At 42.9% G+C, this 27,498-nt stretch overlaps 1 protein-coding gene across 3 annotated transcripts in view; it reads left to right on the forward strand.

The window, feature by feature from the left end:
• The first annotated feature begins 5,627 nt into the window (after positions 1-5,627).
• The window catches only part of SLC25A13 (solute carrier family 25 member 13), a 97,794-nt gene continuing 75,923 nt past the window's right edge, over positions 5,628-27,498 (forward strand). The window contains exons 1-3 of one of the 3 annotated variants that reach the window (XM_027450820.3): positions 5,704-5,730; positions 7,501-7,515; positions 11,271-11,285. In XM_027450820.3, the coding sequence (XP_027306621.1) occupies positions 5,719-5,730; positions 7,501-7,515; positions 11,271-11,285 (42 nt within the window). In that variant the 5' untranslated portion in view covers positions 5,704-5,718. Of the gene's footprint in view, positions 5,731-7,500; positions 7,516-11,270; positions 11,286-27,498 lie in introns of all 3 variants that reach the window. The other 2 variants (XM_027450821.3, XM_027450822.3) reach the window with 2 other exon arrangements.

A 27,498-nucleotide genomic window follows, 5' to 3' on the forward strand; every position in this document is an offset into this window, starting at 1 on the left:
CTTTTGTCTTTATCCAACTCATTTTAACAAAACTAATACCAAAGCTGGGATACACTGATAATGGAGAGCTGTAAATACCTAGGTGGGGGATATTCCTGGAGTCTATGTAAAACATTGAAACTAATAGATAAGCTCCCACCCGCTTCAATGGACTTTGAGCTAGACCACTTTTCTTGAGATGTGGAAAAAGACTAACTCATACTGGGTCCTCTGGAAATGTGTATTTATAATTAATAAATATTGCATCTCCATGGAAAATATATTTTTTTAATTATTTTGGCTGGGAAACCAAAGAAAATTCTCAATTTCAAGATGATCAAATGTTTATATTTTCAAACACGTAAGTTAAAGCTAAGAGAAACTCAGTGCCTTGTACAAAACTTTGCAGAAGGTCCACTGCTTTCTGAAGAGTCTTGGCTAACAAAAAGCCAGCAGTCCTCCTGCACACAATGTATGTACAGTGTGTACATACAGCGCAGTCATCAACACATATATTTCACAGCCATACACATGTATAAAGTGATGCCTAGTTTCATCTGTGAGGAAAGTCTGGTTAAAAGTAGAGTGGCTATTCCAATACAATAAAAATTTTGGTGAACTGACTTGTTAATGGATTTCAACTTATCTTTTTAGGGATAAAATAACAATGCTTTAAATTCTAGATGTTTTGTTGATTAGGTTAAATAGCAAATTAATCTATTGCATTGAAAATCTGATCTACTTTTGCTCACTATTTTTCAGTGATTGACAGATTTATTATAATTTTCTTCTCTTCATAAATGCTTCAGAATGGAGAAAATCTAATATATATATATATATATATATTTAACTTGGTGTTGCAACTTTCCTTACTTAATAATTAAAATTACAAATAAAAGAAGCCAGTTTACCCTTTGACAAACCTCACTCTTATTAACTTCCATCTGTGAATAATGGCCAGTGAGCATGCACAGTGGCTGGTACAGATTGGATTTGGTGTAAAATGAAACAATTCTGCTGGCATTGTTAGAAGCTGGCATTTGCACTTATGCAAATTTTTTTTTTACTGGTTCAGAATAACAATGATTTAATGCAGCAGCACGGTTCAGCACTTGACATGCTGTTATTGTGTTTTAATCTGTTTTTAAAAAAATACTCCTTATGGAAAAAAAAGACAGGAAAAACATAGGTAACTCCTGTATCTATAATATAATTTACATTCTGTACTTCACTTTAAAAATGGGGTAGTATTAGTACACAGTATGATAAATATTCCAGGCATATACAACTTGTGCTAGGTGATAAAATATTCTGAGCATGTCCTAAAATGATTCTCTCATCAGAGATGGCTTGTTACCTCCACCATCAGCAGATACTGATAATTAATCAACTGAAATGAATCTTTACAGAATAAACAAATCTGTTATACATGAAGGATGATTATGTTCTTTTGGCTGTGAAGATTTTTCATAACTTATTCATGCCAATGGTGTGCCTGAGTTATGAAGTATTTCTCACTTATGAAATAAATATAGCATCCTTTGTTTGTCATATTATCTCCTCTATTTTCTGGGCTTTACCCATGTAAATCAGCACAAATCTATCAGCTATGCTGATTTACACCAACAAAATTAACCCCCTATTTGTAATATCGATGGTTCCATCTCCTGCGTTGTTTCAGATGCATTTCTAAAACATAGCATTGGCGAAGCATTTTCAAATGTTCCATTTTAACAATAATCTATGTGTAAATGCCATCATCAGCCTAAGTCAGAATCATAGCCATCTCTCCCCAGCTTTCTGAATTCCACCGTCTCCTGGTAGACACAAGGCACTCAGTGGGGGACAGCGTCATAGTTTGAGATGGGAAAGACATGAAAATATACTACCATTTGTATGGATTTTTAAATGAATCCATGCTTATGTGTGCTGCTTTTATACTCACTTTTCCTTGAACTATTTAAATGACCAGTTTGGTTTTTAACTCACAGGAACACTGATAAGACAATGAATTTTAAATAGGAACGTGAAAGTATTTGAAAATCTTATGTTCTAAGGGACGGGAAACAATATGTTTGGCTGGCCTACTCGGCAATCACAGATAAACAGCAGGGTTTAAATCACAAATACTTGCGTGTTAAAAAAAAAGAAAAAAAAAAAAGCATTGACTATCTTCAGACAGCGTTATAAAATAACCTGAAGAACAGCAAATATATGTGAAGAAATCATGATCCACTGAGAATATTCTGCAAAGAGAGAAAGGACTGTGAATGATTCATTCAGACTGAGTCATACTGGATTTTATTAGAAAATTCTCAGGGTTAGGCCTACTGTGTGAGCACAAATTCTTGGCTAAGATTCACTAGACCGATGTGCTAACTCACACCAGCCAGACGTCCTTCATTAAAAACAAAACAAAACAAAACACAAAGAAACTAAAAACAGGGGGGAAGAGAACCCACAACCAAACAACTACAACAACAACAAAATCAAACCCTTAACCTAAGGAAGGAGATATGCTTCGTGTCTTTCCTAGAGGCTTCACTGAAGGACAGGAATCAATAAAGGATTTTTAGGAACTATTCAAGCAAAATCTGCTCAGGAAAACCTTGAATCAATTGTGCTCATTTCTTTTGGAAGTTTAGATCTTTGCCACAAGGAATGAGGCCATTTGTTTATTTCTAGCAGAAGCTGTACTTACAGGAAGACATACTTGGTGCAAGTTTTGTGGTAAGTTAATATGCGCCATACTATTTGTGCTACTGTATGTATAATGTAACACAAAAGAAGCCATCTGGAAGAAAATTGCTATGTTGTGGGGCAGGCAGAAGGTATACTGAGGGAAACAGCTCAGTAATAGTCTTGAGGGTCTTGGGTCAGCCTTTGCTTTACCTTGGTCTTTCACTGAGGTATTTGGTGCACTCAGATTTTTCCAGATCAGATTTTCCCACATCCAGTTATTTCCAGATCTTTACAGAACCAATAAGAGACTTTCTTGCCTTCAGGCTACATACTGCAATGCCTCCATCAAGTTGCCATTGCAAAATCCAGAACGTTGCAAGAGACTTCATGGAAAGAATAATGAATGTCAGAGAAAGCTGCAAAACAGCTAGAAGTCTGAGCTCTGCTTTATAATCAACAAAAAAATGCTGATCGTATGGCATATACTTATATCAGTCCTTAATGAAGACTAAAAAAGCCTATGAGTACCAGGCTGTCAGCCTCTCCAGGGTGATCTTGAATAAACTCAGCAAAATCCTGTGTGTCAATGAAGATACAGTTGCCCTGTTACATAATAACCTACTACACACCAAGAAGTGAATCAGCTCTCATTCTCTTCTACAAATAAACAACCAAAGCCTCATTTTTCAGCTCAGGGACAGAGGCCAGATACTAGGTTGTGACTTACTTTGGAAACAAGCTACAGATCTTCCTGCAGAACCTGTGCCCATATGTATAAACAAACTCAAGATACCCTATATCAGAAGAGGGAACAAGCAGGACCATAACTCTAGGTTGTGTCCTGTTGAAGAGAAGAGCCTGGGTGTGACTGTGTGCTGTGTCTTATGACTATTACAAGAACAGAAAAAGCCATTTATTCAGGAGACATGACCTCCTAACTTCTTCGAGAAATACTTATATATTTTGTGATGAAAACTGACTCAGAATTCACATCTGCTCACATCACATCTTACCATACAGCATAATCATGCTTCTCTCTGATCCAGCTGATCTTGGATTCCCTTCCATACAATGACACAGCTTCTCTAAGAAGAATGATAAATGTCCCTCCCCTATTCCCCAGAGCAGTCCATGGTTTTGTGGTTAAAACATACTGAAAGGAATATGAAACATGGGCCTGAATCTAACCTAAGTCAACGGAGGACTTTGAAAACAAGTTGCTTATGCAGCCAAAGAGAATGCTGTAATCTACCACAGCCATATCACATGCCATTTCAAAAGTGAACATTAGCCTTCACTGCCTTTTATAGGAAGATAAAGAACCTGGGCCTGTGCATGTGCACTAGACGTGGACAGATACCTGCTGAAACCTTTATGCTGATTGCACTCAGGTTTTCATACAAGGCAGGGAATGACCTTCCAGCCTTGTCACGACTGAGACACTCCTGAAGGCTTGCTCAGGACTTCAGGCACTTGGAGCTCTGAACGGCTGGGAAATGAAGTGCTAGAAAAGCTTGGGTACTGTCACATTTAGGGAACAGTTGAAAGAGGCTTTCCAGAGTCACTGCTTTTTATTTACTTGACTATTACCGCCAGTCTACTTGAAACATATGCAGGTTGTTTGTTTGTGTTTTTCCTTGATAATGGGCTCAAGACCATGTGGCAGTATAACGTGAGAACTGTAGGAATTTTCTTAGCTGTCTCAGCTTTGAAAAAAACATCACATTGAGGCTTGTTTTCACAAAAATAAAGCTCAATAGGACAGACTTTCAGCCTTGCATCTAAATATCCTGGCTTCTGTATATTCACAAAATGTTATATTTGTATTCTAAGACGATTGTTATGCTATTTTCTCTCTGTAATTTTTCCTTCCTTAGTGGCATTATTAAAATAATCTGAGATTGTTTTTGTTGTTTATAAATGGACTGCTATTATCTATTCATTTGTGACAAGGTGACAGTATTTATTCATCCAGTTGTTTGCAGATATAAACTACATAATTTTTATTTTGTGTTCACTTGAAAAGGTGTGGCTGGAGGAAGGCTCCAAGTCTGTTGTGCCCTAACTGCTGTTTTCTAGGTCAGAGAGAACTGGGAAGAAGGGAAAGGCTGGGCTTTCTCGGAGAGAGCTGTGCACACACAGCAGGAACAAGGATGCAGGGCAGGCAGAAGAGGGAGAGAATCCAGCAAGTGGGAGGGTTTGACAACAAGCAGAAACTGGAAGACTGTTGAGAAGTAAAGGAGGTATGCTGTCAGGTCTCACAGGTGATGGAAGAAACTTCTCAGGTACACAGAAGACTGTAGCATTTGCTGTAAACCAAAAAGTCATTAATTTACTGAAAACAAATGAAGTAAAAGAGCCATCCTCCAAGGACATATAGAGGGGAAGGGTAGATGAGTTTATAAATCCCTTTCATTTCTCTGTTGCTTCAGTATATGACAATTGATGACAATCAATTGAAGGGTTAATCACTCTGGTTCATATTTTGTTAGTTTCATGCATGTTTCAAGCTCCTTGGCTACAGGACCAGCCTAAAACTTCCCCAGGAGCCGGAGGCCACGAAGCCAGTGCAAAGGGGCATCGGCAGGGCCAGCGATCACCTCGTGGTGTGCAGGTCTGGCGTGCCAAGCGGTGTGCTGCCAAATGGCGTGCTGCTAGGCACTGTGCTGCCAAACCTGCCTCGCCAGGCGGGCGGCAGGCAGCGTGCAGACCGCCTTCGAGGCCTGAGCGTGGTGTGCTTGTGGTGGCTCTGGGCACGGGCACTGGTTCTCACTGGGGTGCTTGCATGCCACGTTCCGGCAGCACCAAAATTCGGTCAACAAAATGCTGGCTCTCAGGGCATCTCTGAGTAAAGGCAGCCCCGGGCCGGGCCGGGCCGTGCCAGGCCGAGGCGTGCAGCCAATGGGCCGGGCCGAGCCGTGCCTGGCAGAGCGCTGAGGGCCGGCGCTGGCGGGCTGGTGCGCAGGCGGGGAAGCCGCCTGCCGCGGTCGGAAGGGAAGGAGGGAGGGGAGGGAAGGAAGGGAAGGGAAGGAAGGGGGTGGCTGCGCCGGGCACAGCATGGCTGCCAAGGTAAGGCACCGCGGGCGGGCGGGGACGGGGCTGCGCAGCGAGCCCGGCGCTGCTCGGCACCGAGATGCGAGGGCAGCGGGGAAGGGGAGCGGGGAGCCGGGGAGCGGGGGGAGGCCGCCGGGCGCCCGGCTGCGGCTCCGGGCCGGATGGCGGCGGGGGCGGCCCCGAGCGGCTCCGCAGCGCCCGGGGAGCGGCGGCGGGGCCCGGCCCGGGGCTGCCCAGGGGCTTCCCGGCCGCTCGCCTCCGGTGCCCTTCAGCTGCTCCCTGCGGCTCTGCCCCCGGTCCCGCCGCTCCCTCCCGCAGCAGGCGGCCGGGTGGCTCCGGGTTAGGCTCCCGCGCTGCTGCAGGAGGAGAAATTGGTGGAATATTTTTTCATCGGGGCTTTAAGCACACGCCTCCACCCCCCCTAAAAAAATAAAAAAGGCAGTGAGGTAGCAGCAGGGTGACGGCCACGCTGGGAGCCGGCAGGTTTAGCTGTGGCTGTAGCGCTAGGCCTGACTTACATAAAGTGCCGTGTGGCCAACACATCTGGTTTCGCATACAGAGGCGTGTTAAAACCCAGCAGCCCCGGTTGAAGCCAGTGATGACACTTAAATTGCAGAAACATCAAAAAGTGAGGCTTTGAGCAGCAAAGCCAAGCACACACAGGCCTGCTCAGGCACTGGCTGGAGACCCACGCGCCCGGCCCCGCTCAGTAGGGCCATGACAGAGCTGCTCCAGGCGACATCCAACTCTCTAGGAACTTGGCTTGTCCGAAATACAGCCAGTTTTAGTGGTTGGACAGCACACGATTCCTCTTTGCCATGGTATATGAAATACTCACCCCCCAACCTTATGTTTATTATTAATATTAAGCTTTTTATTATTATTATTAGTTGCCCGCTGGTCCATACGCACAGCGTATCACTTATACCATGAAACTCTTGCTGTGCAAACACGAGTCTTCAGTTCACTCAATTTATGAAACATCTACTTTTTGTTTTCCTACATCATCTTTCCCTCTCCCTCTTAATCTGCGATCCAACTGAACCTATACTACTCAAATATATTTTTAAAATGTTGTATGCATAGCTAGTGTTTGTCTAATCAGGTACCCCATGCCACACATTTGCATGGTGGCCTTTCACTTTGGTTTATCGTAGAGGTCAGATCACCAAAATCTTTCCAACAACGTGTTGGAAAGGCTAAACGCTCAGGGAGAAACTGGGCTGAATGCGGTATGTTTCAGATTACGTCCAGCTTGGCAAAGAGGCACCTAATAAAACAAATACTCAGTTGTTACTAGCGTCATAAAGTTCCTTGGTGCATTGCAAGACAGAGATACAGCACTTCGTACTGCAGGTTTTACAGCCCTCAGGTAGCTTCGCAGGAAAGCTTCTACGTGTGGTCTTGAATGACCTATGCTAAAAAAAAAAAAAAAAGGCAGCAGCACATGGTAGAACTGGGAGCAGCTAGAATGGATTAATTATTAAGTTACCTTGGGAGACTTGAAGGGTTTTTATCTTTTTGAGGTGAAATGGTTGCTGTTAAACTGTTAAACACAGATGACTTTCTATTTTTATTGTAGTCAGCGACAAAATGTAAGTAGCGTTTTGTGCTCTAACGGTAACGTCTGAGCTCAGGTTCTGCAAGCACACACATGAATAACTTTGCCACACAAACAGCTTCTGGGCCTGAAGTTATTCACATGTGCTTGCAGGCACGGGCCTTGATTTGTGTTCTAACTTCCTCACTGATGCATCTCAGTAATGTTTGCCTTTTTCACCTCAGCCAAACAATGGACTGGTGAGTTGAATGATTTTTCTAAAATTCCTTCGGTACCTTTTCCTTGCCAGTATCCTGCATGACCGCTTCCTTTAATTTTTTAATTACACCATCTTAAGTGTATGAGGCTTTGAAACTGAATGTAATTGTTCTTCACTTGCAAAATTCCACTGTTGACGTTTTAAGTGGACTCCAGGAATTCGGTCTGTCAGGAGGAAAACCCAAATGGGATACTGTTAAGCTGCATAGTTAAGCACTCAGGTATCAAGAAATGGGCAGAGCTTTTTGTGTGGAATCTTTAATGTGGATCACAGGGCCATGTAATTTTCACCACTGCTACTTAGTGTCATACAACTTATACAATGTTTATACAATGTATAAGTTTTTATACCTATTACACATGAATGGCTTTTGGGAGTCTTTGGAAACATTTTCTGAAAATGTTTTGCAAAAAAACTTTATTATAAATTATATTGGCACAAATTTCTAGTGAAAACTGTAGATGAGATGTTTCAGTAGATTTTTACCCCATTGATAACTAAATTATCAAACTAAGTACTGGCTTCATTCCCTGAACTGCACAGAACATAGGCTATGTGGAAAGCCTTTATGGTAGCACACGTATAGAGCAGCAAGGAATATGTACACAGTGTCTCGTGCTTTATTTCTTCATTTTTGAGTGTTTAACAATGCAGGCGCAATGTTTTGTCTGCCCTTTAGTCACATCTAAAGAGACAGGTTACATAATCTAGCTAATGCCACTTGCTATTCTCCCGGTGTGTGTCCTACAGCCAAGTTGGCCGTGCCTGCTGAGTGAATGTAAGCTGCCCGGGCTCGCACGCTGGTGCAGGGTGCTGGCCCTGGCAGCTGTATCAGGCATGTGCAAAGTGCGACCTGGTATCTTTTTAAAAGCCCTACTGCTTGTTAAAATATAAACGTATTTTCAGGGAGAGGTTCTGAGATAGTTCTTAATGAAACCTGTTCCCACACCTGATTTTCCCTTTGCTCCTTTGCAACTTTATCTGTTCAGCTTCAGGCCAGGGAGTGATATTTACAATGGGAGAAAGTATGCATGTATATGTGCGTATATATATAAACTTTATATTTCATAACCAACAAGCTACATTAAAAAGCTAAAAATTGTATTAAAGCAAATTCTGAACTTGATTAATTTCTGTAGATTCATTAAAGCTTAGAAACTGTAAAACACCATGGGCTTTGCATGAAAGCACTTGCTCACCATTAAACTTCACCTCTGCCATGGACAGCATGTGAATAAATTTCGGCATTTGTATTGAACCGCATAGTACTCATATAGGATAAGATCTTTAAATACTGTGGTATCTCTCTCATTTTCTAATGTAATTCATTTTTGTGCATGCGCGAACTTTTATCCATTGGGCGCAAGCCGGTTGCCTCAATTGTCTAGAATGTATAAGTTGCTTGTTTAAAGATTACTGTCTTACCAACAAAGTGCAACGCAAATGTCACGTGCTAAAAAAAACTAGTTGTAAAATGACTGTTCGAGTACAGGCATGAACCTTACATCAGTATTGGGTGGGACTCCTTGCATGCTTAATTCTAAGTGCATGCATGAATCTGTTGAAGAGCTGAGTGCCTGACTGTCAAAAATACATCACTAAGGAGGTAACACAAAGAGATTTGTTGCTGACCTTACCGACATGACGATATTGGGGATGTCTCTAATGCTGGGGAAAGAAGCTTTGTTATGCAGTTTGGGTATATTTAACAACTTATTCTCTTTCTGCTTGTGTTGGTTTTCTGTTTGTTTGTTCTGAACTGTTCACTATGGAAGCTGTGTCAGTGGAGCTACGTGTTGTTTCTGGTTACTGTCATGTTTATTATGAAAGATCTTAAACCTTGTCATGTCAAAAGTAGTTAGTGTCCATCGCAAGCTCCCTGTGTGTCGTGGTGTTCACGTAGTCAGACGTTTATTTCCCCTGAGGACCCCAGTCACACGAGGTATGTCACCTTGACTGAGCTCACTGGAGCTCTGGGAAGGGCAGTGCCTCTGGCCCTGGCTCCTTAGGCCTTGGGGTCTGGATGAGCAGTGGTTGAAATACGAACACCATGGCAGTAAGATTTGAAAAGACTGTGATTCCAGACAATGCCAAAACTATTTGATGCTGTTGCAACCATGCCATAAGGGTTGTTTTGCTCTCATGGGTACCCAGACGTTCCTTTTGTGCATCATCCAGCTGCATCGTGCCTCTTCATTCAGCTCCTTCTCCCGTGCTCCTTTCCTCATGCTAGCAGCAGGGTGGGATGTGTCTGGGAACGGGATGAATTCACTTTTCTTGCCCTAGATGATGCCATTCTTCCTCCAGCAAAATGGTAGCCAAGAAGGGCATTGTATTGCATGTGGATTCGGTGGGCACTCAGAAGGGAACAGGGGAGGGATCCGAGCATCACGATGGGTGCTGTGTCCATGAGGGGAGTGCAGCCCCTTACAGACAGACGCCAGCCACCCAGCACGGTCAACGAAACTGTGGGGGAAAGTGGCTGGTGAGTAAGGAGAGAAGCAGCTCTGTTTCCTGGAAGCATCACCAAGTCTGTGTACCGTAGGTTTAGTAGTGTCATGACATTTAATTGCATCGTGATCACTTTTTTGGGCATATTAGTGCAGTGTGAGGGCTAAGTGGAAGTTCCCACTGCTGGTCTGTATGGGCCCAGCAGTGCTTGCTGTGTAGGTTAACCTTTTGGAGCTGTACATAAGCGTGTACATTCTTAAATTCTGTACGTAGCATGCATGATTCTCCCCCCCCCCTCAGAAAAAAAAAGTGTATTATTATGCTGCTTATGACTTTTTGCTGTGCCTTGACTTCTTAAGGCACCAGAATTGGCCTGGTAAAGGGACACTGAATTTATGTGGGAGTCCTGGTAACTTCATACCTCTTCTGAGTGCGGAGTAGCACACGTGATGACTGTGACAGAAAGGAAGAAGGAAGCAGGCGGCTTACTCTCCTTCCCCCTCCTCTCCACCATTCTTACGCATTTGGTTTCATTCGGTTTCGTTTCGTTCGCACAGTTCTTTGCTCATGCCATTTACCCTCCTGGGGACAGCTTGATCCCACAAGGTGAGTTATGAGACCCACTGGCAAGAATAATCCCAAGGAAGCAGCCACCCAGGGAGTGACTCTTCTGGAAAAAGTGCAGAGAGCTCCCTTCTGGGAGAGCAGTTACCCTGAAAAGGAGCTTTATTTCTTTGTTCCTTTTTTTTTTTTGTCTTAGATGTGTTTGTCTGTTTTATGTACTCCTGTTTTTCCCCCTTTCCTTTACCAGAGCAAGGTGGGGGCCAGTTTGTGGATTTGTGTCTTTCATAGGTGAAATGGGATCGCATGTTGCACCTGCTGGGGGTTTTAACACGTTCTTCAAACTTGCTCTTTTCCTTTCTGGTGTCTCTCTAAGAGAGCAATTGCAGCATAACCTCACTTTCAGGATAGCTCTGGGAAAGTGCTGCTGGACCCAGCAGTTATGCGTACACCCTCACGTGCATCTCTTCCCTTGTGGTAGCCATTGGAAAGTATTTTAAGTTACCTGGATCCTGTCACACCAGGAAATGAACTCCTCTTTCTATGCACCTTTGTATCCCAGCAAGTTAGAGGTGCTTTGCAAGGTGTGCTTCAAATGACACGTTAAAGGCATTCTCCCTGACCTTGTAATTTAGACACGCTTACGTCCCTGAATGATAACAATGTGTCTTCTGACCAGCTTGTTTAGGCCAATATCTATTTTATTTATCTATGTTGTCCAAGGACTATGACAAGGAGGTATGTGATACTGTGTTTCCTGGAAGATGGCATGAATGTGCTGCTTAATTTTAGCTTCAGTGTTGCTTTTGATCTGTGCAATTGCTGCTGCTTTGGCTGTAGAACGGCTCGACAGCGCTGAACAGACCCTGTATGTTTGTGTGGCACCAAACCTGAGCTTGTGTAAGGCTGCCGGGCACTTCTGTGATAACGCTGTTTTGCTTTGAGCTGCTGCACAGCCTTCAGAAACGTAGCAGCCGATGTTTTGTGGTGCTAGATAACTGTAGCTAGTAAGATGTAAGGTTGCATAATTTCTGGTGCATTCCCTTTCTGGAAAGTATCTGTATCTCAGGCATTTGTAGGGAGATAAAGAGGTCCTTATAAAAATACTCTATCTTCGATTGCTTTGGAATAAAGCAATTTCAACCGAAGCTTTGTTAAAACACTTAAAGGAACACTGCAAATGCATTTTTCATAACATTTTAAAATAATTTCATGCTATTTACCATACCTTAGAAACGTGCAATTGCAATTATATTCTTTACCAAAAATGTTACTCGGCCTGCACAAAACCCAGTGTGTTAAAGGATGAAATTGCTCATAGGGAGTGGGTTGTTGGCATTTTTCTTTCTCTTTAGAGAGAGGGGGAGAAAAAAAAGAAACATTTGAGAGAATGGAGGTGTGCACACATGTACAGCAAACTACATACATTTAGAGAAGAAAGAGGAGAAATAGAGCTTGTCACAAGGCTGACGACGACAAACTCCTCTTGCTGGATACTTGTGAGGTGCCTCAGCTCAGCTGCTGGAGCCATGGTTTTGGTGTCCCACAGCCTGAGGCGCCCCGTGAGGACTGCTCCCTTGCTGGCTCATTCTTGGGGTCTCCCTGCAGCTCTGCCTTGCTCACGGGCTCACCTCTAGGGCCTGTGAAAACCAGAGCCTGGAACTGAGGCACAGAATGCCTTTTGGTCTTCTCTAGATCAAGACCTCCACGCCTCACTGTTAGCCATTTGGCTTTGGCAGGAGAATTAGGAAACCTATCGGAGGCGTTCAGGACCAGGTATCAGCAGCAGGCAGCGTGCTGAGCAGTGGGCATCTCAGCTAGCGGGGGGGGAATAACAAGATAAGGACCTCGGAGGAAGATCTTCAAGCAGCAAGCCTTACATCTCCGTCTGAGGCAGGGCTGCTGCCTGGTTAGCCACATGAGGGCCAGGACCCGCTCAGCTGCTGGCAGTGGGGGCACCCGTCTGGGAGGGGAGGTTCGGTTCTCCGGTGCCACCAAGCTTCTGCATTTTGCATGCCTGGTGCCTGGGCCTGCCACGCTTTTGGGGGACTGCTGTGTGTGGTGCTTGGCTCGGTTTTGGCAGCGCCGGCGGGACGTGCCCTGTGTGCGGCTCCTGGCTGGCTCCTGACATGGCCGCCCCTGCGCTGTGGCGCTGCCGGCTCTGCACGCTCCTGGGGCTTTGGCAATCCTGAAGCTCTTAAAACCGCATTTTGGCTCGTGGATGGACCGTGTTTTGCATCATGCTCTGACCGGTAGCGGAGTGTGCTAATGGGCCTGGCCCTCGGGGGCTGAGCACCGTGGATTTTGCAAATAGTCAACAAGCATTTGATTTGGGGAGAGAGCACTGAGGTGGGCAGGCTTCTCTGGCCAGACAGCCAAACCTCTCAAAAACATTTTAAAAATCATCTTAGGGTCATCACTGCCATGCAGTATAGGAGGTTGTCAGTTTGTTTTTGGAGACCTCAGCTAAGCTGGCCCAGGCCTCGGGGCCCGGTTTGTCGCCTGGCAGTGCCTCCGCGCTGATGCCGGCACTGAACCCGCAGTGGCCCTTCTGCCAGTGGGGAGGTGCCCCTCGGCTTGCTGAGGCTCCTCTGTGCTTCCCGAGCCTCCAGGCCACGGTGTTTTACGAGCCAGCCTAACCCTGAAGCTGCTGTTCAACTAGGATATTATTACTAAGCGCTTAGTAGCACAACGTGGGTAATGTAATGGTGCTGGGGTGAATAGCTGCCTTGGCACAAAGCATGTACCTGTTTGGTTGGTGGTGGTTTTTGTTCAGTTTGCTTTAGGTCAGATCTGCTCCCTAATACAGCTCACAGTAAAACAGCACAGAAATGAGAAGGATTTTTATTTTTTTATTTTTTTTTAAACCAAAATTAGGTCTGTCCTGTTTTCTGTGGATCAGGCAATTCATTTGTTGACAGCCCTGATGAGGTAACTGTACAGGTGCCAGGGCTTTTTTCCCTTAACGTGCGATGCACAGGGCAAGAACGTAGCCCCGAGGATGTAATGGTAAGTTCTGCATGGACAAAGCTGAGGCTGTCACAAAACTAGTTGCTCAGCTCATGTCCCTAGCATTTAGCTGAATGCCAGTGGGTAATAACCAGACTTAATCTTTAGAAGAGCAAAAGTAAAAAAAATGGAACTGAAACACCAAGAAACTTTCCATTTAAACATTTATATTAGCTTCTTTGGAAGTCTTTTGTCCGTTTTTCTCTCTGTAGCCCAGTAACTGCACTCACAGGAACATGTTGAATAGGAAAATTTTGACGTGAATTTTCCACAGAAGCAAAAATAAAAAACAAGACTGCCCTTGTTGAGTTTTTTTTGTTTTGTTTTTAAGGATGTCTCTCTGGTTGGCTTATTTATATATTCGAATGTGAAGTGACTTTGCTGTGGAAGGAATAACTACTGCCTTTTAGGCAAGTTTACAGCTGCATTTCCCTTGATTAGCCTGGCGGGTTCCTACACATTTTTCTGACAGTGCTGATCAGCTCTAGCTCAACACAGAGGGAAATACCACACAGAAGACGACTGCAGTCGTAGCCAGTAGGTATGAGGAGTGGTGAAATCCCAGCTCTCTTTTTTTCTCCTTTTAGAAATGTGGGAGAAAAAAGGGAAGGTAGCCCAGCAGTGAGGATGATGAAACAATGAACGTGATAAAATAAACTTTTTTTTTTTTTTTCCTTTAGCTTGGTAGTTGTTGAAGTACTGATACACCTTCAAATTGGTAGGCACTGTGACCTGTTCTGAATTATCCATAATAAAACATATAAAGGTAAAAATTAAAAATCTAGTTACAATGAGACTGGGTTTTAGGTTACTGCTGCCTTTATGACAGTGCACTCCACATACCCTTGGTCCCACTCCCTGCCACCCCCGTGTTAGCATAACTATTTGCTTTGTTCATCCCTTCCACAGGAGCCCCAATCTCAAAAACTTTGGACCAGGGCTGAAGGGAGGGGAGGTGTGTGTCCCTCTGGGAGTTTGTGCTGGGAGTTGTTATGGGATGGGAGGCACAGCCCTGTCCATGGTGTTTAGAGCTCTGAATCATCAGGCTGGCAATATAAACCTTTTTGCTTGTACCAGCTGATATTTACATAGGCATTATTGCTAGCTGTCTCTTGGATTCTCTTTAGGTACTTCTATCTATTTGCTTTCTGGTTTTGGCTGGTTTTAGATCTCCAGGTTTTGTTATTGTAGCTTTTTTTTTTTTATCATATCGTAGTTAGAAAGCTTCTGTCCCCGCAGCAGCCTTTCTAGTGCCTGACAGCCTGCTCTCCTCGTCAAGCAGTTGAGTTTACTCAACTTAGATGTATGTTTTTTTGTTTGTTTGTTTGTTTTTGGGGGGGAAGGGGGGGCAGGATCTGTGACTTCTGATTGCTTTTGCACCAAAATGTTAGCTGTGGAAGCTGAGAAGGTGAGACAGTTTTGGTTCTCACCCAAGCTCTCGACCAAGCAGTGCCAAAATAGCCTCTCATTTTCAGTAGCTGTAGATTTTTGTATGAGCCTATCTCATCTCCTAGGCCTTTCCAAATTTTCAACATTCTTGCTGTTAATGGTCCAGGTGGCTCTGATGGCAACGAACAGGACAGATAACCACCCTTGAAAGTGTTACTTCTTGCTCCACAAGCTGTCCTTATGACAGGCTTGAAGACTTCTCAGCCATTTGAGTACTGTTTGAATTACTACTCTGGTTAACACTAGGAGAAAATAGAAGAAAAAAAAAAAAAAGCTGTTAACACTGCATCTTACTGCATAGTTTAGTTAATTCTGCTGTATTGTGGAGGGAAGCACACAGAGGTATGCCCGTCTTCACTGAGGCATGTAGGATCATCTGCTTTTTGAAGTGCGGTGCTTCACTGAGCGCAGATAAAGGCTGCGCTGCTCCAGCACCTCTGCTCTAAATGGTGGCTCTCTGAGAAGTACCAGCAAAGCCGGTATCAGGTAAGCAGGGAGGCAAGCAGTACAGTGTAAATTGAAGATGAGTCGCTGAAAAAGTGACCTTTTTGAAGCACATTAAATGCTTTTTAACCAGTGTACGTCATTGTCCCAAAGGTGCCAGAGCACAGGTAAACCAACCTGCTGTGGGGTAGGTTTGGGTAAACCAGCAGCAATAATTCTAGAACCATAGTTACCTCTAGAACTATTGGTTGGTCTTCCATTCAAAACAAAAATATTAAGAAGATACCTCTTAATAAGAAATTTATTTAAATATATTTTTTCAATCTTTAGGTCCAACTGTAAATTAGTCCATGTGAAAGTATTATACACTCAAACTCTTAACATCTAGTTTATAAATCTAGTTTATAAATATATATATATATCAATATAAAAACTTAAAGGCTTTTAAAGGCTATTTTTGCAGTTATGGGGACATACCAGAACAGTATTATATGCGCTTTGTACAACCATGATTTTGATGTCCTTTACGATTAAGGCAATCGAAGAATTGTAAGGAGCAGCCATCAGTCCAAAGCTAGAGCACAGAAGAAGGTGCTGTGTGGCTGGATGACCATCGTTGTTTGCCAGCCTTATAAGTAGGTAGCTGATGTTTTTTCTTCCTCCTCCTTCGGAAGCATCTATATTAGTGTCCTGGTGTATTAAAGCATTGGCTGTAGAGATATACAGCCACTGAGGAAATGTAAAGCATAATATCGCAGAGCAGTTGTGAAGCTGCGGAGGGAGGGAATGGGGTATCAAAGGCTGAATTTTTCTGATACAGCTGAACAGATTTATCTTAAATTGAAAAGTCTAGAAGGATGAGAATAGTGATATGTTGTATTTGAATTCAATTTATTTCCCCAATACAAATTATTCTTCCCCCCCATTTCTGACACTGTAATGATGTTGACACTTCATAAGTTAAAACCCATAAGAAACTGATGAGGTGGAGTTCAGATTTGTTGTGTAAAATTCTGTTGAACACTGATTTTTCCAGCTTTGTGCTCAATTTTATATTTATCTTTTCACATAATTCAGTTTCTGCAGCTGACTGTTACCTGATCTTTATTCACTGAAGATTTTAAAATGTTCTTTCCTGGAACCGAGCTTCATTTCCATCTGAGAGAATAAGTTTAAACTCCTCACAAAATAGAAGGTTCAAAGAAGGCTCCTTGGCAGGTTGGAGTCTTTTTTTAGTGCCGGCTTTGCAAGGAGACGAGGAGAGAACAACATCTAGCACGCTCTGTTCTTTTGTTTTTCTTTCTGGCATTGCACACTGGGAAAAAATATCTATAGATCTGAGAATATGGAGTCACGGAAGGGCACACATTTTTCTACCTTCTTCCTGATAGTGTTTGCATACTGCCTGAAAGTGCACTTAGTCAACAGCGGAGGATGCTTTCACGAGGATGATCCTGAGCCAAATGCCAATCATCCCGCCAGTAGGAGGAAGAAATTGTAATTGTCTTCATATTTAAGTTGCTGGGTTTTATCCCAACTTCTCTGAACTCTCTCAGCCAATAGAACCGTCAGGGTTTTTTTTTTTCTTTTTTCATTTTTTTTTCCAGTCAATGGATATTTAATTCTGGGAAGTTAGCAAATGTGCCCATTTAATCTAAGTAAAGCAGTAAAGTAGAATAATTCTTGTAAGGAATAAATTAGAGCAAATTATTCAGTGTTGGAGTAGCTTGAGCTGCATCTGACTGCATCTTTCATCAAAGACTGAGAGCTTTGCAGTTAATCAAAATGCAGGTAACATCTCCAAAACAGCAAAAGCCATCAGCAGGATCACGACACACAAATTCCGTGTCTGTGCAAGCCACCCTGGCTGGGAGGTCTGCACTCAGACGTGTGCATAGTGCAACGTAGGCCTCCAAATCCGAGTGTGCATATAAATATGTACAATGTGCATGTATGTGCATAGTGCAGCCCCCTCAGGCCTCCTGCACTGAAAAATGAGAATATGAGGTCTTCTGCCTTATTATTTCTTTCCATTTCTGTGTAGTTGTGCTGTGGCAGCTTCTTAGCTGAGTCTCTGGACGGGTGTGTGATGTTACAGAGCAGGAGAGGGGCTGGGATTTGCCTGCTCTCAGCAGCAGGGCAGGAGGCTCCCTCCTGAAGGAGCTAATTGAGAGGCAGGTTGTGCAGCAGCAGCCGAGCGTTATCATCTGTCCCTTGCTCCGTGACTTTCCTGTCTCATCCATCCATCGCACGACCTGTTACCTAGGTCTAATTTGGGGACAGAAGAAAATAGGTCTGAAAATTAACATCGCTGAGCAAACAGCAGGCCATTTGTTGGTGTAGTCATCTTTCTGTGCCTTGCAAACATGACCCAGGTCTACTCTTCTCCGAATCCCTGGCTACTAAAACCTCTTGGTCACGTGCTCTGTGCTTATAAGGCTTTATCATGTTTGACAACTCCTGCTTGGTGGAACATCACTGATTTAACAGATCTTTGGCAGAAGAAACCTTTAAGCAAGGCACTGAGTCTGAAAAGCCATTAGGAAAAAAAGCGGTATGTAAAAATACCGTGTCTGGCTGATTCCTGCTCCCAGCCCATTGTGCAGGCTGAATCTGACTAGAGAAATCTTCACGTGTTTAGGGGAAGAAATTTTTGAATAATTTCGCATTTCCATTAAAATAGTTTTTGTCACTGACATCAAGTCAGCCTTCCTCCTCCCTGTCACTTCACCTGTCTAACGCTGCTTGCCATTGTGTGTCAGTCTAACTGGAAGCTACTTTGTGAAGATCATGAATTAGTCCCATGTTGATGCTGTACAAAAGGAAGAAAAACATGGCAACAACAAACTTTCTGCAGTTGCTTTTAACTCCATTCACACGCCTGAATCTCTTGATCTGCATCTTTTCTCTCAAGATTGACTGGTGGGAAGCAGTGGGTGCGGTCCTTCCTGCTTTCGGATGCTGTACTGCAGAAGTTTGGGACTTCTCCTTTCCTCTCACAGTAAAGAAAATGAGAGTAACCCTAACCTCTTTTGATGCTCCTGTAGATTCAGTATTTTGGTGATGAGTAACCCAAACCAGAAGACATGATTCTGAAGTGTGTAACCGTTCAACTCAAATACTGCATAATTAATGTAGCAATTAATGGTTCCTTGTTTTATATGCCATTGACAAGGATGGTAAAACAGCTTTTTCCCTATTTCTTGCGGATGTGTGGGGAGGGAAGGAGGAGGAGAGGGAACTGAACTTCTGAAAAATGATGGAAACAGCATAGTATGGAGAACAAGACTTTCAAATGCATTATTTTCTGTTTTAGACAGTTTTATACACAATTGCTGTCTACAGTTCTTGTATGGCTTAGAAAGCATGGGGTTGCTTTGTGCTGTGTGTGAACCAGAGTTTAATTAAATAAAGTCATATCCTGATGAACAAATGAATCTACAATAAAAACTAGTGTAAGGTCTCCTGGCTATTCTGTTCACTGTTTGAAGGCTTCTTGGGCTGGCATAGTTTGTGAAAGCTGTGAGGAGTAACCACAGTTTGATCATCCACTATTTTCATGAGGCAGAGCATCAGTTTTTGCTTTTCTAAGGCCTGGATCAACTGGCCAGAAAGGTTATTTGGGAGTTTTACCACGTTCACGTCAGGCAGTGGTAGAAGGGAACCGCATCATTGCATTCCCTTCCATGTTTCATCTTGTATTTTTAGATTTTAGTTTAACTGCAGTGTTAAAGAAAAAGTAAATCCTTTTCTCGACAAATCAAAATGATTTGATTATTTTTTTCTCTCTGCTAAAGATGCCTGTGTGAAAGTAATTTTAGTTTGTTTTTTTTTTTTTTTCTTTTATTTTGTTTCCTGACTTTAAATCAGAGTACTCGGTTTGACATCATCATGATTTCCACAGCAACCAAATGATCTCATAAAAATACTGTGATGTGACTGTGCAGCACAAGTAAATGTAATGTTTTAATGGAACAGCTGTTGCTTTATGCAAATATATGTAATAACAGAGACTCGCTGAGGAGAAGCCAAATCATGCAAGCTAAAATCAGAATTGATTCTAATTAAAATGGATTAAAATGCTAGAAATGTTTCCCCAGTTCCTTAAGGAGAAATGAGAGGTTCTGAGTTGTTGTCAGGTACCTTACAACTATTACAGATTTTGTAAAGTTATTGTGAACTCTTTGATAATTTTGGCCAAGTTGCTGCAAGCCACTAGTGGATCAACCTTTGGTAATACAGTATCTGCCTTACGTGACTGATTTAGATCGTTTGATATTCACACGTGAACCTGAAAATTATTTCCAAGTACGCTTTTTGTTGGCTGGAGCCCTCTGTGCAGGCCCGTATCAAGAAGGAAGGTCACATTCCCACCGTAGCCTGTAGCAGCCGTGTAATCTGCCAATATTTAAGCAGCAACAGTTTGGTTATGGTTAATACTGAAGATTCTTGTTTTCTTTTTCCTTCTCATATTTCAGTAGCACGGTGTTATTATTTGCCCAAGTACCTGTTGGAAGGCTGATGCTATTTTTCTTAGCTATGAGGAAAGGTTCCTGACTACAGGACTGAAGGTTTTCTTTGACTCCCATCCTTTATAGCCTTCCATAAGTTTGCTTTGTGCGTGTGATGCTGTCTGTTTCCATTACGCAGTTGTCTTTTGTTCTTTTACAGAGTGTAGAACTGGATCCATGCATACACAGGGATTCATGCCCACTCCCACACCCTTCCCAGCTCTCCGAGCTACTGAGGTGTAGCATTTTGAATAGAGTTGAATAGATGGATGTGGTTATAAATAGGAGCTTGGAAAGTGAACTTCTGTGTTCAAAGAAGAAAACACAACACTGAAACAAAATACATTTACCTGTCAGTTATTCCTGCATAATTCCTGTCACACAATTATTAGTCAAGGCATGAAATGTATAGGAACTGTTCTCCAGCTCATCGCCTCTTGCAGGTACTCACGAGTGTGAAGGCACAAATAACAGCAGCTACTCTCACAACACCTTCAGCTTGACCTTTCTGTAACTTTATAGCCGCATCCATATAATGCTTTCTTATTTCTTTATAATCACGGAATTACAGGATAGCTAAAATCAGAGCATTTTGTGTTGACACCCCTCTATGGCGCTGCTGTCCCTGTGGGTTTGTTTTCTTCAGAGAGCAGCAGGTTCTCGTTTGGTGCTGTAAAACAGTTCTGGCACCTCACAGAGACCTGGTGTCACGGCATAACCTCCGCAACACTGACAGTTGGGAGAGAAAATCCAGGAGAAACCTCTCGAAACACTGTTTGGGGTGTCTGTGGGTGCCCTTGTTCTCTGGCAAAACATAGAGGGCCGAGGGCTGGGTAAAATTCGTGTTGCCATAATAGTCTGCCACTTCTCCTTGTTGATTATTGAGTGGTATTGGTGTCTGTTTTTCTGCTGCTTCCAAGAACTTGTTTTTGGTCTTGCTGTTACACTGGAGAATTTTGCTACCCTTTTTGTCTTTGGGTTAAATGCCTCTTTACCTGATCAACACAAGCCCATAAGCATGAGCTTTGCCTCTAGGAAATGGGATAGCTGCTGCTGGAAGCTGAAGGTGAGGGTGGTGTCATCCTGAGCTTATGGTCAGTGCACTGGTTGTGCAATAGCACTGTTGTAAGTCAACAAGCCCTGGGAGAACCAAAAGGTAAAGTCTATAAACTGGACTGAGGGAGTTGCCAAAGATGTGTTATCAGGCTGATATTTGTGATGCTTGGATGTGCCTCCCGTTCTGAAAGGTGTAAGGAAGCGAAAGGGAAGCAGTCACAGTATTAGCATCCATTGTATATCATTCACATGTGGTGAGCAGGAGAGGGGGATTTTTGAAAAATGAACAGGAGTTGATGAAAAGGTCACTTGACCACTATCATTTGGAAACAAATGGATTGTTTTTGTTGAAGAACCTGCAATATATCTCATGTGCAATTACTGCATTTGTTCAAGTGAGCGGTGATCTCTAGTTTAAGAGTCAGTGAGATATGTTAATAGTACGTAATGCCATAAGAAAACAGCTTGCTTGTGGATCTTTGGATTGCAATACTGAAGATCCTCCCAGTAAAAACGTGTTGTAGAAGAGGTATGAGACAATTCAGGATACTGCTTTGAGGAAGAAGATGGACTGATGAGCACTTTATGGTAGGTGGCGAAAATGATGGAAGAGCTGACCTTTCCCTCCTAGCAACATGAAAAGTTGAAGAGAGATTTCATTTATTCAGAGTTGTTTTCAGCTTCAGTTTCTTGCTGTAGCATAGTGCTTCACCTTGTATCACAGGAATTACAGCAATTGCTTCGTTGTCCTAGTCCGAAGGCTGCCTACCAGCTTATAGTCCGGTTTGTTCCTAAGTGTATCGTCTAGTATGTGCTTAAATTTTGAAGCGGATGGTACAGGTTGCAGTGTGATGCTTGTCCCTTTTGCTAAACGTTTTTGCTGAGCAGTGGCTGTGCCTAGCTATTTTTACCTTAATATTGGGCCAGCTGTATGGTCCATCTGTTTTTCAGGCCTTTAATTAAGAAATCTGTAGAAGTACACAGTCTGGATGCCTTTTAACGAAGAAATAATTACCTATTCTTTGAAATTCTTGTACTAATTTTCCGTAAGGTATTTACTACTCCCACCTTTGTTTCTGGGCCTATTTGGAAGCATTTGAGGAACTGGATGAGTTCTGTATTTGCAAGGTGACGAGCACTTTCCTGGGTGTATGTAATTGTATGTTGGTCCCCTGATCAGTTTGTATATAAAAACACTATCATTTATTGGGAATGTCCTTGTGCAAGAACCAGCTTACAAACAAGCCAGCTGCAGTAGCTTTGGGACTTTGAAGGTAGGATCAAAGGTAGCAAGTAATTGCCCAATAAAGTAGATCTGCTGGCTTTGATGCACTTGGGGAAGTGAGGCTTCCACTTACCATGGTGCAGAAGCTGGACTGGGAATTGTCCAGAGATTTGTAATTGTGACAGGCTGAAGATGGACGAGAATAGTTTGAGCTTGAGATTCGCTGTCTCTATCAGCTAGCAAATTTTTTTTTCTCCTTTAGCACGGTGGGAGGTAGGCTCAGCACAACTCTCCGGTTTCAGGAGCTTTATTCAGTAGCTCTGCATACCAGGTCAGCCTGTCGAATCCAAGAAGACTTTGTTGATTAGTGTTAACAATTATTTTTCTTGGCTTCATGGTCCACCTTAGGTGTTACTAGACAAAGGAATACAGTAACTGCTACTTGGATTGGTAAGCCTGCGCTTCTGCAGAATATAACTGTAAGCCCAGTATGTTCAACTCCGAGGATGAAAGCTGTTTTTAGAAAATATTTTTTTTGTCTCGAGGCTGACCATGTTCTCACTGATCAGACTGAATGCAATAGGACTACCTGCTTAGTACTTATCAGCTTCTCTGACTTTCCTTCTTACCCTAACCCTTGAGTAGGTATGCCAAATGCTGATTGTATTTTCCTAGGAGAGAGATGCAGCGTGCTGTGAAGGAGGTCTGGCAAGAGGGTTGCTTTGATCCGGAGTGCTGTGCCAGCTCTCTTTGCAGTTGTCTGGTTCCCTGCTCAGTGAGTTGGTCCACATCTTGCCTGCAGACTTCCCAGTCCTGCTGAATTCTGCACAGATGGCTTTCCATTTCAGATCACAGACAAGTCCTTTTCCTTGGAGTCTGTGCAGAAAGAATGACAGTGCTTTTATTGAGGTGAGAATAGGCAGAAGCATGTTGGGCTAATGGAAAAGGATGACTGGGGAAGCTGAAATAAGAAACAGTGCCCTGACAGATGTTGGTGCAGAACACTGCTTGTGATGCTCTGCGTGATGAGGGAGAGCGACCAAAGAGAGTTGCTAGGTTAGAAGAGTTTTTGTGTGTGTTTGTGCTAACATTAATGGAAATGTGGAAGCAGAATGTTTCTCATCTATGTAAGCAAGTCAGACGTGTCAAAATTAAAACTTGGGTGTTGTTTCAGCGTAATACTTACACAGTATTAATAGACTTCTAGTGTGAATTCAGACTTGGTGAGTAGCTGCATTTTACCCGGTTTCTGATATTCCAGTCACTCATTTAAACAAGAATGTAAGGTCAAACCCTGGCTTGATCTCCTCTGGAGCTGCACATTTTGAGTGTATATGTGCCCTTTTAGCCAGAAGGAAAGGTTATGATGAGCTAATCTGACCTCTTACATCAACTGAGCCACATGTGTTTAAGTCTTACAGGTGGACTCAATAACTTGTGAGGAAACTGAAGAATATCTCGAGAAGACATGAGGTTTCAATCTTGGCTTGAGGACTTTTAGTGGTGCAGAGTACATCGTGTTCTGCAGTCGTGTTTAAGAATGGAAATACTTTAAAAAAAAATACCTCTAATTTCAACATGATGCTACCAGAGTCTGCGATCATTTCTTAGGCCTTTTAGCAAACATCTCCCAGTACGTGCTTGTAGATAGCGTGCTCCAGAATTAATTAGGCTGAGCGTGGCAGTGAGGCAGCCCTGCCACAACTCCAGTTCTGTGCTTGAAGAAGAGCTGCTTGCCAGCCTCCTACCTGCTTGGAGTCAGGAGCTTTTAAAGACAACAAGGTAGAGAGGAGCATCCTCACCTTCGTCAACTTTCTCCTTTCCACCCAAGCTGTACTGAGGTTAAACTGTGAGGGAGAAAGCTGTTTCTCTCTTTATCTTTGATTGGGACTTGTTGGGATTTGCTGTATTACTTTCTGTAATATTGTAGCAAATCCCAATTCTTGGATCCTTATCACTTTTCTACACTTCTCTACACCCAAATGGTGTCTGCTAAAGTGATCTTTTTACTATGATGATGATAAGTTCAGATGTTTTCATACTTACCGTTGGGTAATGCTATATTGGCATTATTAATTCTAATTTTGTGACCTTTTTTCTTGTTGCCCATGTTCTTCTTTGAGTGAAGCACAGTCCTTTTGTACTTTTGATCCCACATACCATTTGACATCTTGTTCCTTAACTTGTTCCTTATGTCTTATGTATAGCAAATATATCAATAGAGTTGACTGGAAACTTAATACAGTTTTAATTGATTTGGGATTCCATTTCCTTGCATTGTTTTATGGTTACATATTTGTGGAAAGAAACTGTGTTCATTTGCTGAGGGTGGAAGGGAGTCTGAAAAAGTATGTCGATGTAAATTGAGCATAAGTCAACAAGGAGAAAAGATCTCCACTGGAGATGATGACACCAGGCTGTGTGGTGTGGTCGACGTGCTGGAGGGAAGGGATGCCATCCAGAGGGACCTGGACAGGTTTGAGAAGTGGACCTGTGGGAACCTCATGAGGTTCAACAAGGCCAAGTGCAAGGTCCTGCACCTGGGCTAGAGTAATCCCAAGCACAAATACAGGCTGGGTGGACAATGGGTTGAGGGCAGATCTGAGAAGGACCTGGGGGTGTTGGTTGATAAGAAGCTCAGTATGAGCCATCAACAGGTGCTTGCAGCCCTGAAAGCCAACCGTATCCTGGGCTTCATCAAAAGCAGCATGGCCAGCAGGGTGAGGGAGGGGATTCTGCCCCTCTGCTCTGCTCTCCTGAGACCCCAGCGGGAGTGCTGCTTCAGCTCTGGGGCACCCAGCACTGGAAGAATGTGGGCCTGGTGGAGTAGGTTGAGAGGAGGACCACGAGGATGATCAGAGGCTGGAGCACCTCTCCTGTGAAGACAGGCTGAGGGAGCTGGGGTTGTTCAGCCTGGAGAAGAGAAGGCTCCAGGGAGACCTTACAGTGGCCTGCCAGTACCTAAAGAGGGCCTACAGGGGTGACCTTTAAGGTCCCTTCCAACCCAAACCACTCTATGGTTCTCTGAAAATGGGCTGAAATTAAGATCCGTGTGCAATGAGTCCAAGAATATGAACAGTTCCAGCATGTAAATCAACCTGGGCGTTGCTGTCCCTCACTGAAAGAGCTTTCCCTTTTCTGTGCTCCCTCTGTCTCCCTTTGCTGAACACTATTGCAAATGGAAGAGCTTAGGCATTTTTAGTTCTGTTCTTACATTGTGTGTGGTGTACAGTGCTGGCTGGTTCTTCTTACCTTTCATGTATCCACCTTAGGAATGAAAATCCCTGTTGATGTTTTCTGTACATTAGCCCAGTCCCTTCTGTAGCATGTCCTGACTTTGCTATAATTCCTGTATGCTGTATTGTCTTTCTCTTTTTTTTTTTTTTTTTTTTAAAATAAATGTCAGTTGTTGGAGAGCTTTCTTCACTAAACCTTACTTAATAAAAAGTAATTTTTTTTTCAAGTGTTAATGTCTGTTACAAAACATCTTTTTGTGAAGAGCAACAGCAAACCTTATTTCCCTCAGGCCTGTTCTGTCAAATGCCTCCTCACACAATTAAAGAGATGTCACGTCTATCAGCTCATAGCTGGATTTGGCTTTATGGTGAGAAAACAGAGTAAGATAGACACCTTCTTCCAGTAACAAAACATGTCATGTAAGACCAGCTGTGTGGATATTGAAACATCACCTGAAGGAGCAGCAGCTTGTGCCTGCGGGGCAGTTCTGCTCAGCTGCTCGCAGAACCAGGAGCAGTTTTCAGAGTGGTCCTGAAAGCAGTGCTTTGACCTTGTCCAGAAGGGAAATCTGCTAGCAACGTGCGGCATCAGGATCAGTTCTTATGTCTGTGTGTGCAGCCTGAGCGTAGCCCACAGCAGATGTGGATGGAAAGCTGAATTCGGTATTTCTCTTAGCACCAGTAGAGCTGCATTTGCACCAGCCTTTCTGAGCTGGGACATCATGGAGGATCTTTTCCTTGCTTGGGGCCACACGGACCTTTCAAAGCAGCAGCTGGTGGGTGATGCACTAACAACCCCATTATGGAGAGGTAGCCATCCCTTTTCTCTCCTGTTTCCCAGGAAATAGGAAAATGTGGGAAGTGCAGGGAAGCCATGGTCTGCAGCCACTGCTTGGGTTTCTGTGCATTCACTGACCTGACCACCTTCAGCCTCTCTTTCAGTACATGCTTTCAAATAAACTTGCTGTTAACAAAATATACATATATATATAAATAATGAAAAGGGGGCTGAAGAATGGCAGATGGACCATAAGCATGTTTTTGTCTCGAGTTTCCCAAGGTTGTTGATTAAAGTGAAATCACAACAAAAATGAGTGGAAGTATAATTATCAGCATGTACTCTTTTCCCTTGGTCTTCTCATCCTTGCTTTCTTTATGCTTAGATTTCTGGGACAGTGTAAAACTTTAAGGTGGATGAAATGTGATCCTGATAGTATTTTTAATAGATACAGATGTTTGAGGTGTCTTCTGTTTACCCATGTAGAGGTAAGATTCAGTGCTGCAGCAGTATAGAAATGTTGTGGGTTTTTTTTCCCTCCACAAAGCTCCCAATTGCTCTAGAGTGCTGGATTTTTGCAAACGGGGTTAAAGTAAATGTCTGCTTATTACACACTGAGTATATTTAGAACAGCTTGTACTGTAGCAAATACACATTTTTAGTTTCCCAGCTTCACAATTATACTTTGATTTTTTGCAACTGCCTCCACACAGATTTCTGTGCAAACGCAGAATCAGAACTCCAGCTACGGATTTTGTCAGTCAAGTCCTAGCATAACTTCAGGTGCAATTTTTTTTTTCTTCCTTTTTTTTTTTTTTTTTAAAGTATATGTAAGAATCCCTTTTCATACAGTTTTCTTAAAATATTCCGTGTTATTTTGGTATATTTTCTGGCTTTTGTTTTTTAGTTTTTCAATGACCCATTTAGGCAGAGGAAAACCATAGTAAAGATCCCTCAATAAATCTATGGTTGAGGATATAATCCTGCTGTACAGACTTCTATTTTCCCCTTCTGTCGTTTGCATCAGTAGCCTAGTATGGAAGTGCACTTGCAGTCTAGCTTGTACATTCACATTTACAGTTTACTATTGCTTTGGAAAGCCAAGAAAATAGGTAGACATGTTTTATTCATGTTTTATTGATAAACCTTTTGATGTTTAATTGTTAGGTGAGGATGAGATTTTGTGTCTTGCCCTTTGGTTCTTAGTTCACTGCTAAAGATGTTTTCATAAGTTTTTTAAAAA

Source organism: Anas platyrhynchos, chromosome 2 (assembly GCF_047663525.1).
Source record: "Anas platyrhynchos isolate ZD024472 breed Pekin duck chromosome 2, IASCAAS_PekinDuck_T2T, whole genome shotgun sequence".
Lineage (NCBI taxonomy): Eukaryota > Metazoa > Chordata > Aves > Anseriformes > Anatidae > Anas > Anas platyrhynchos.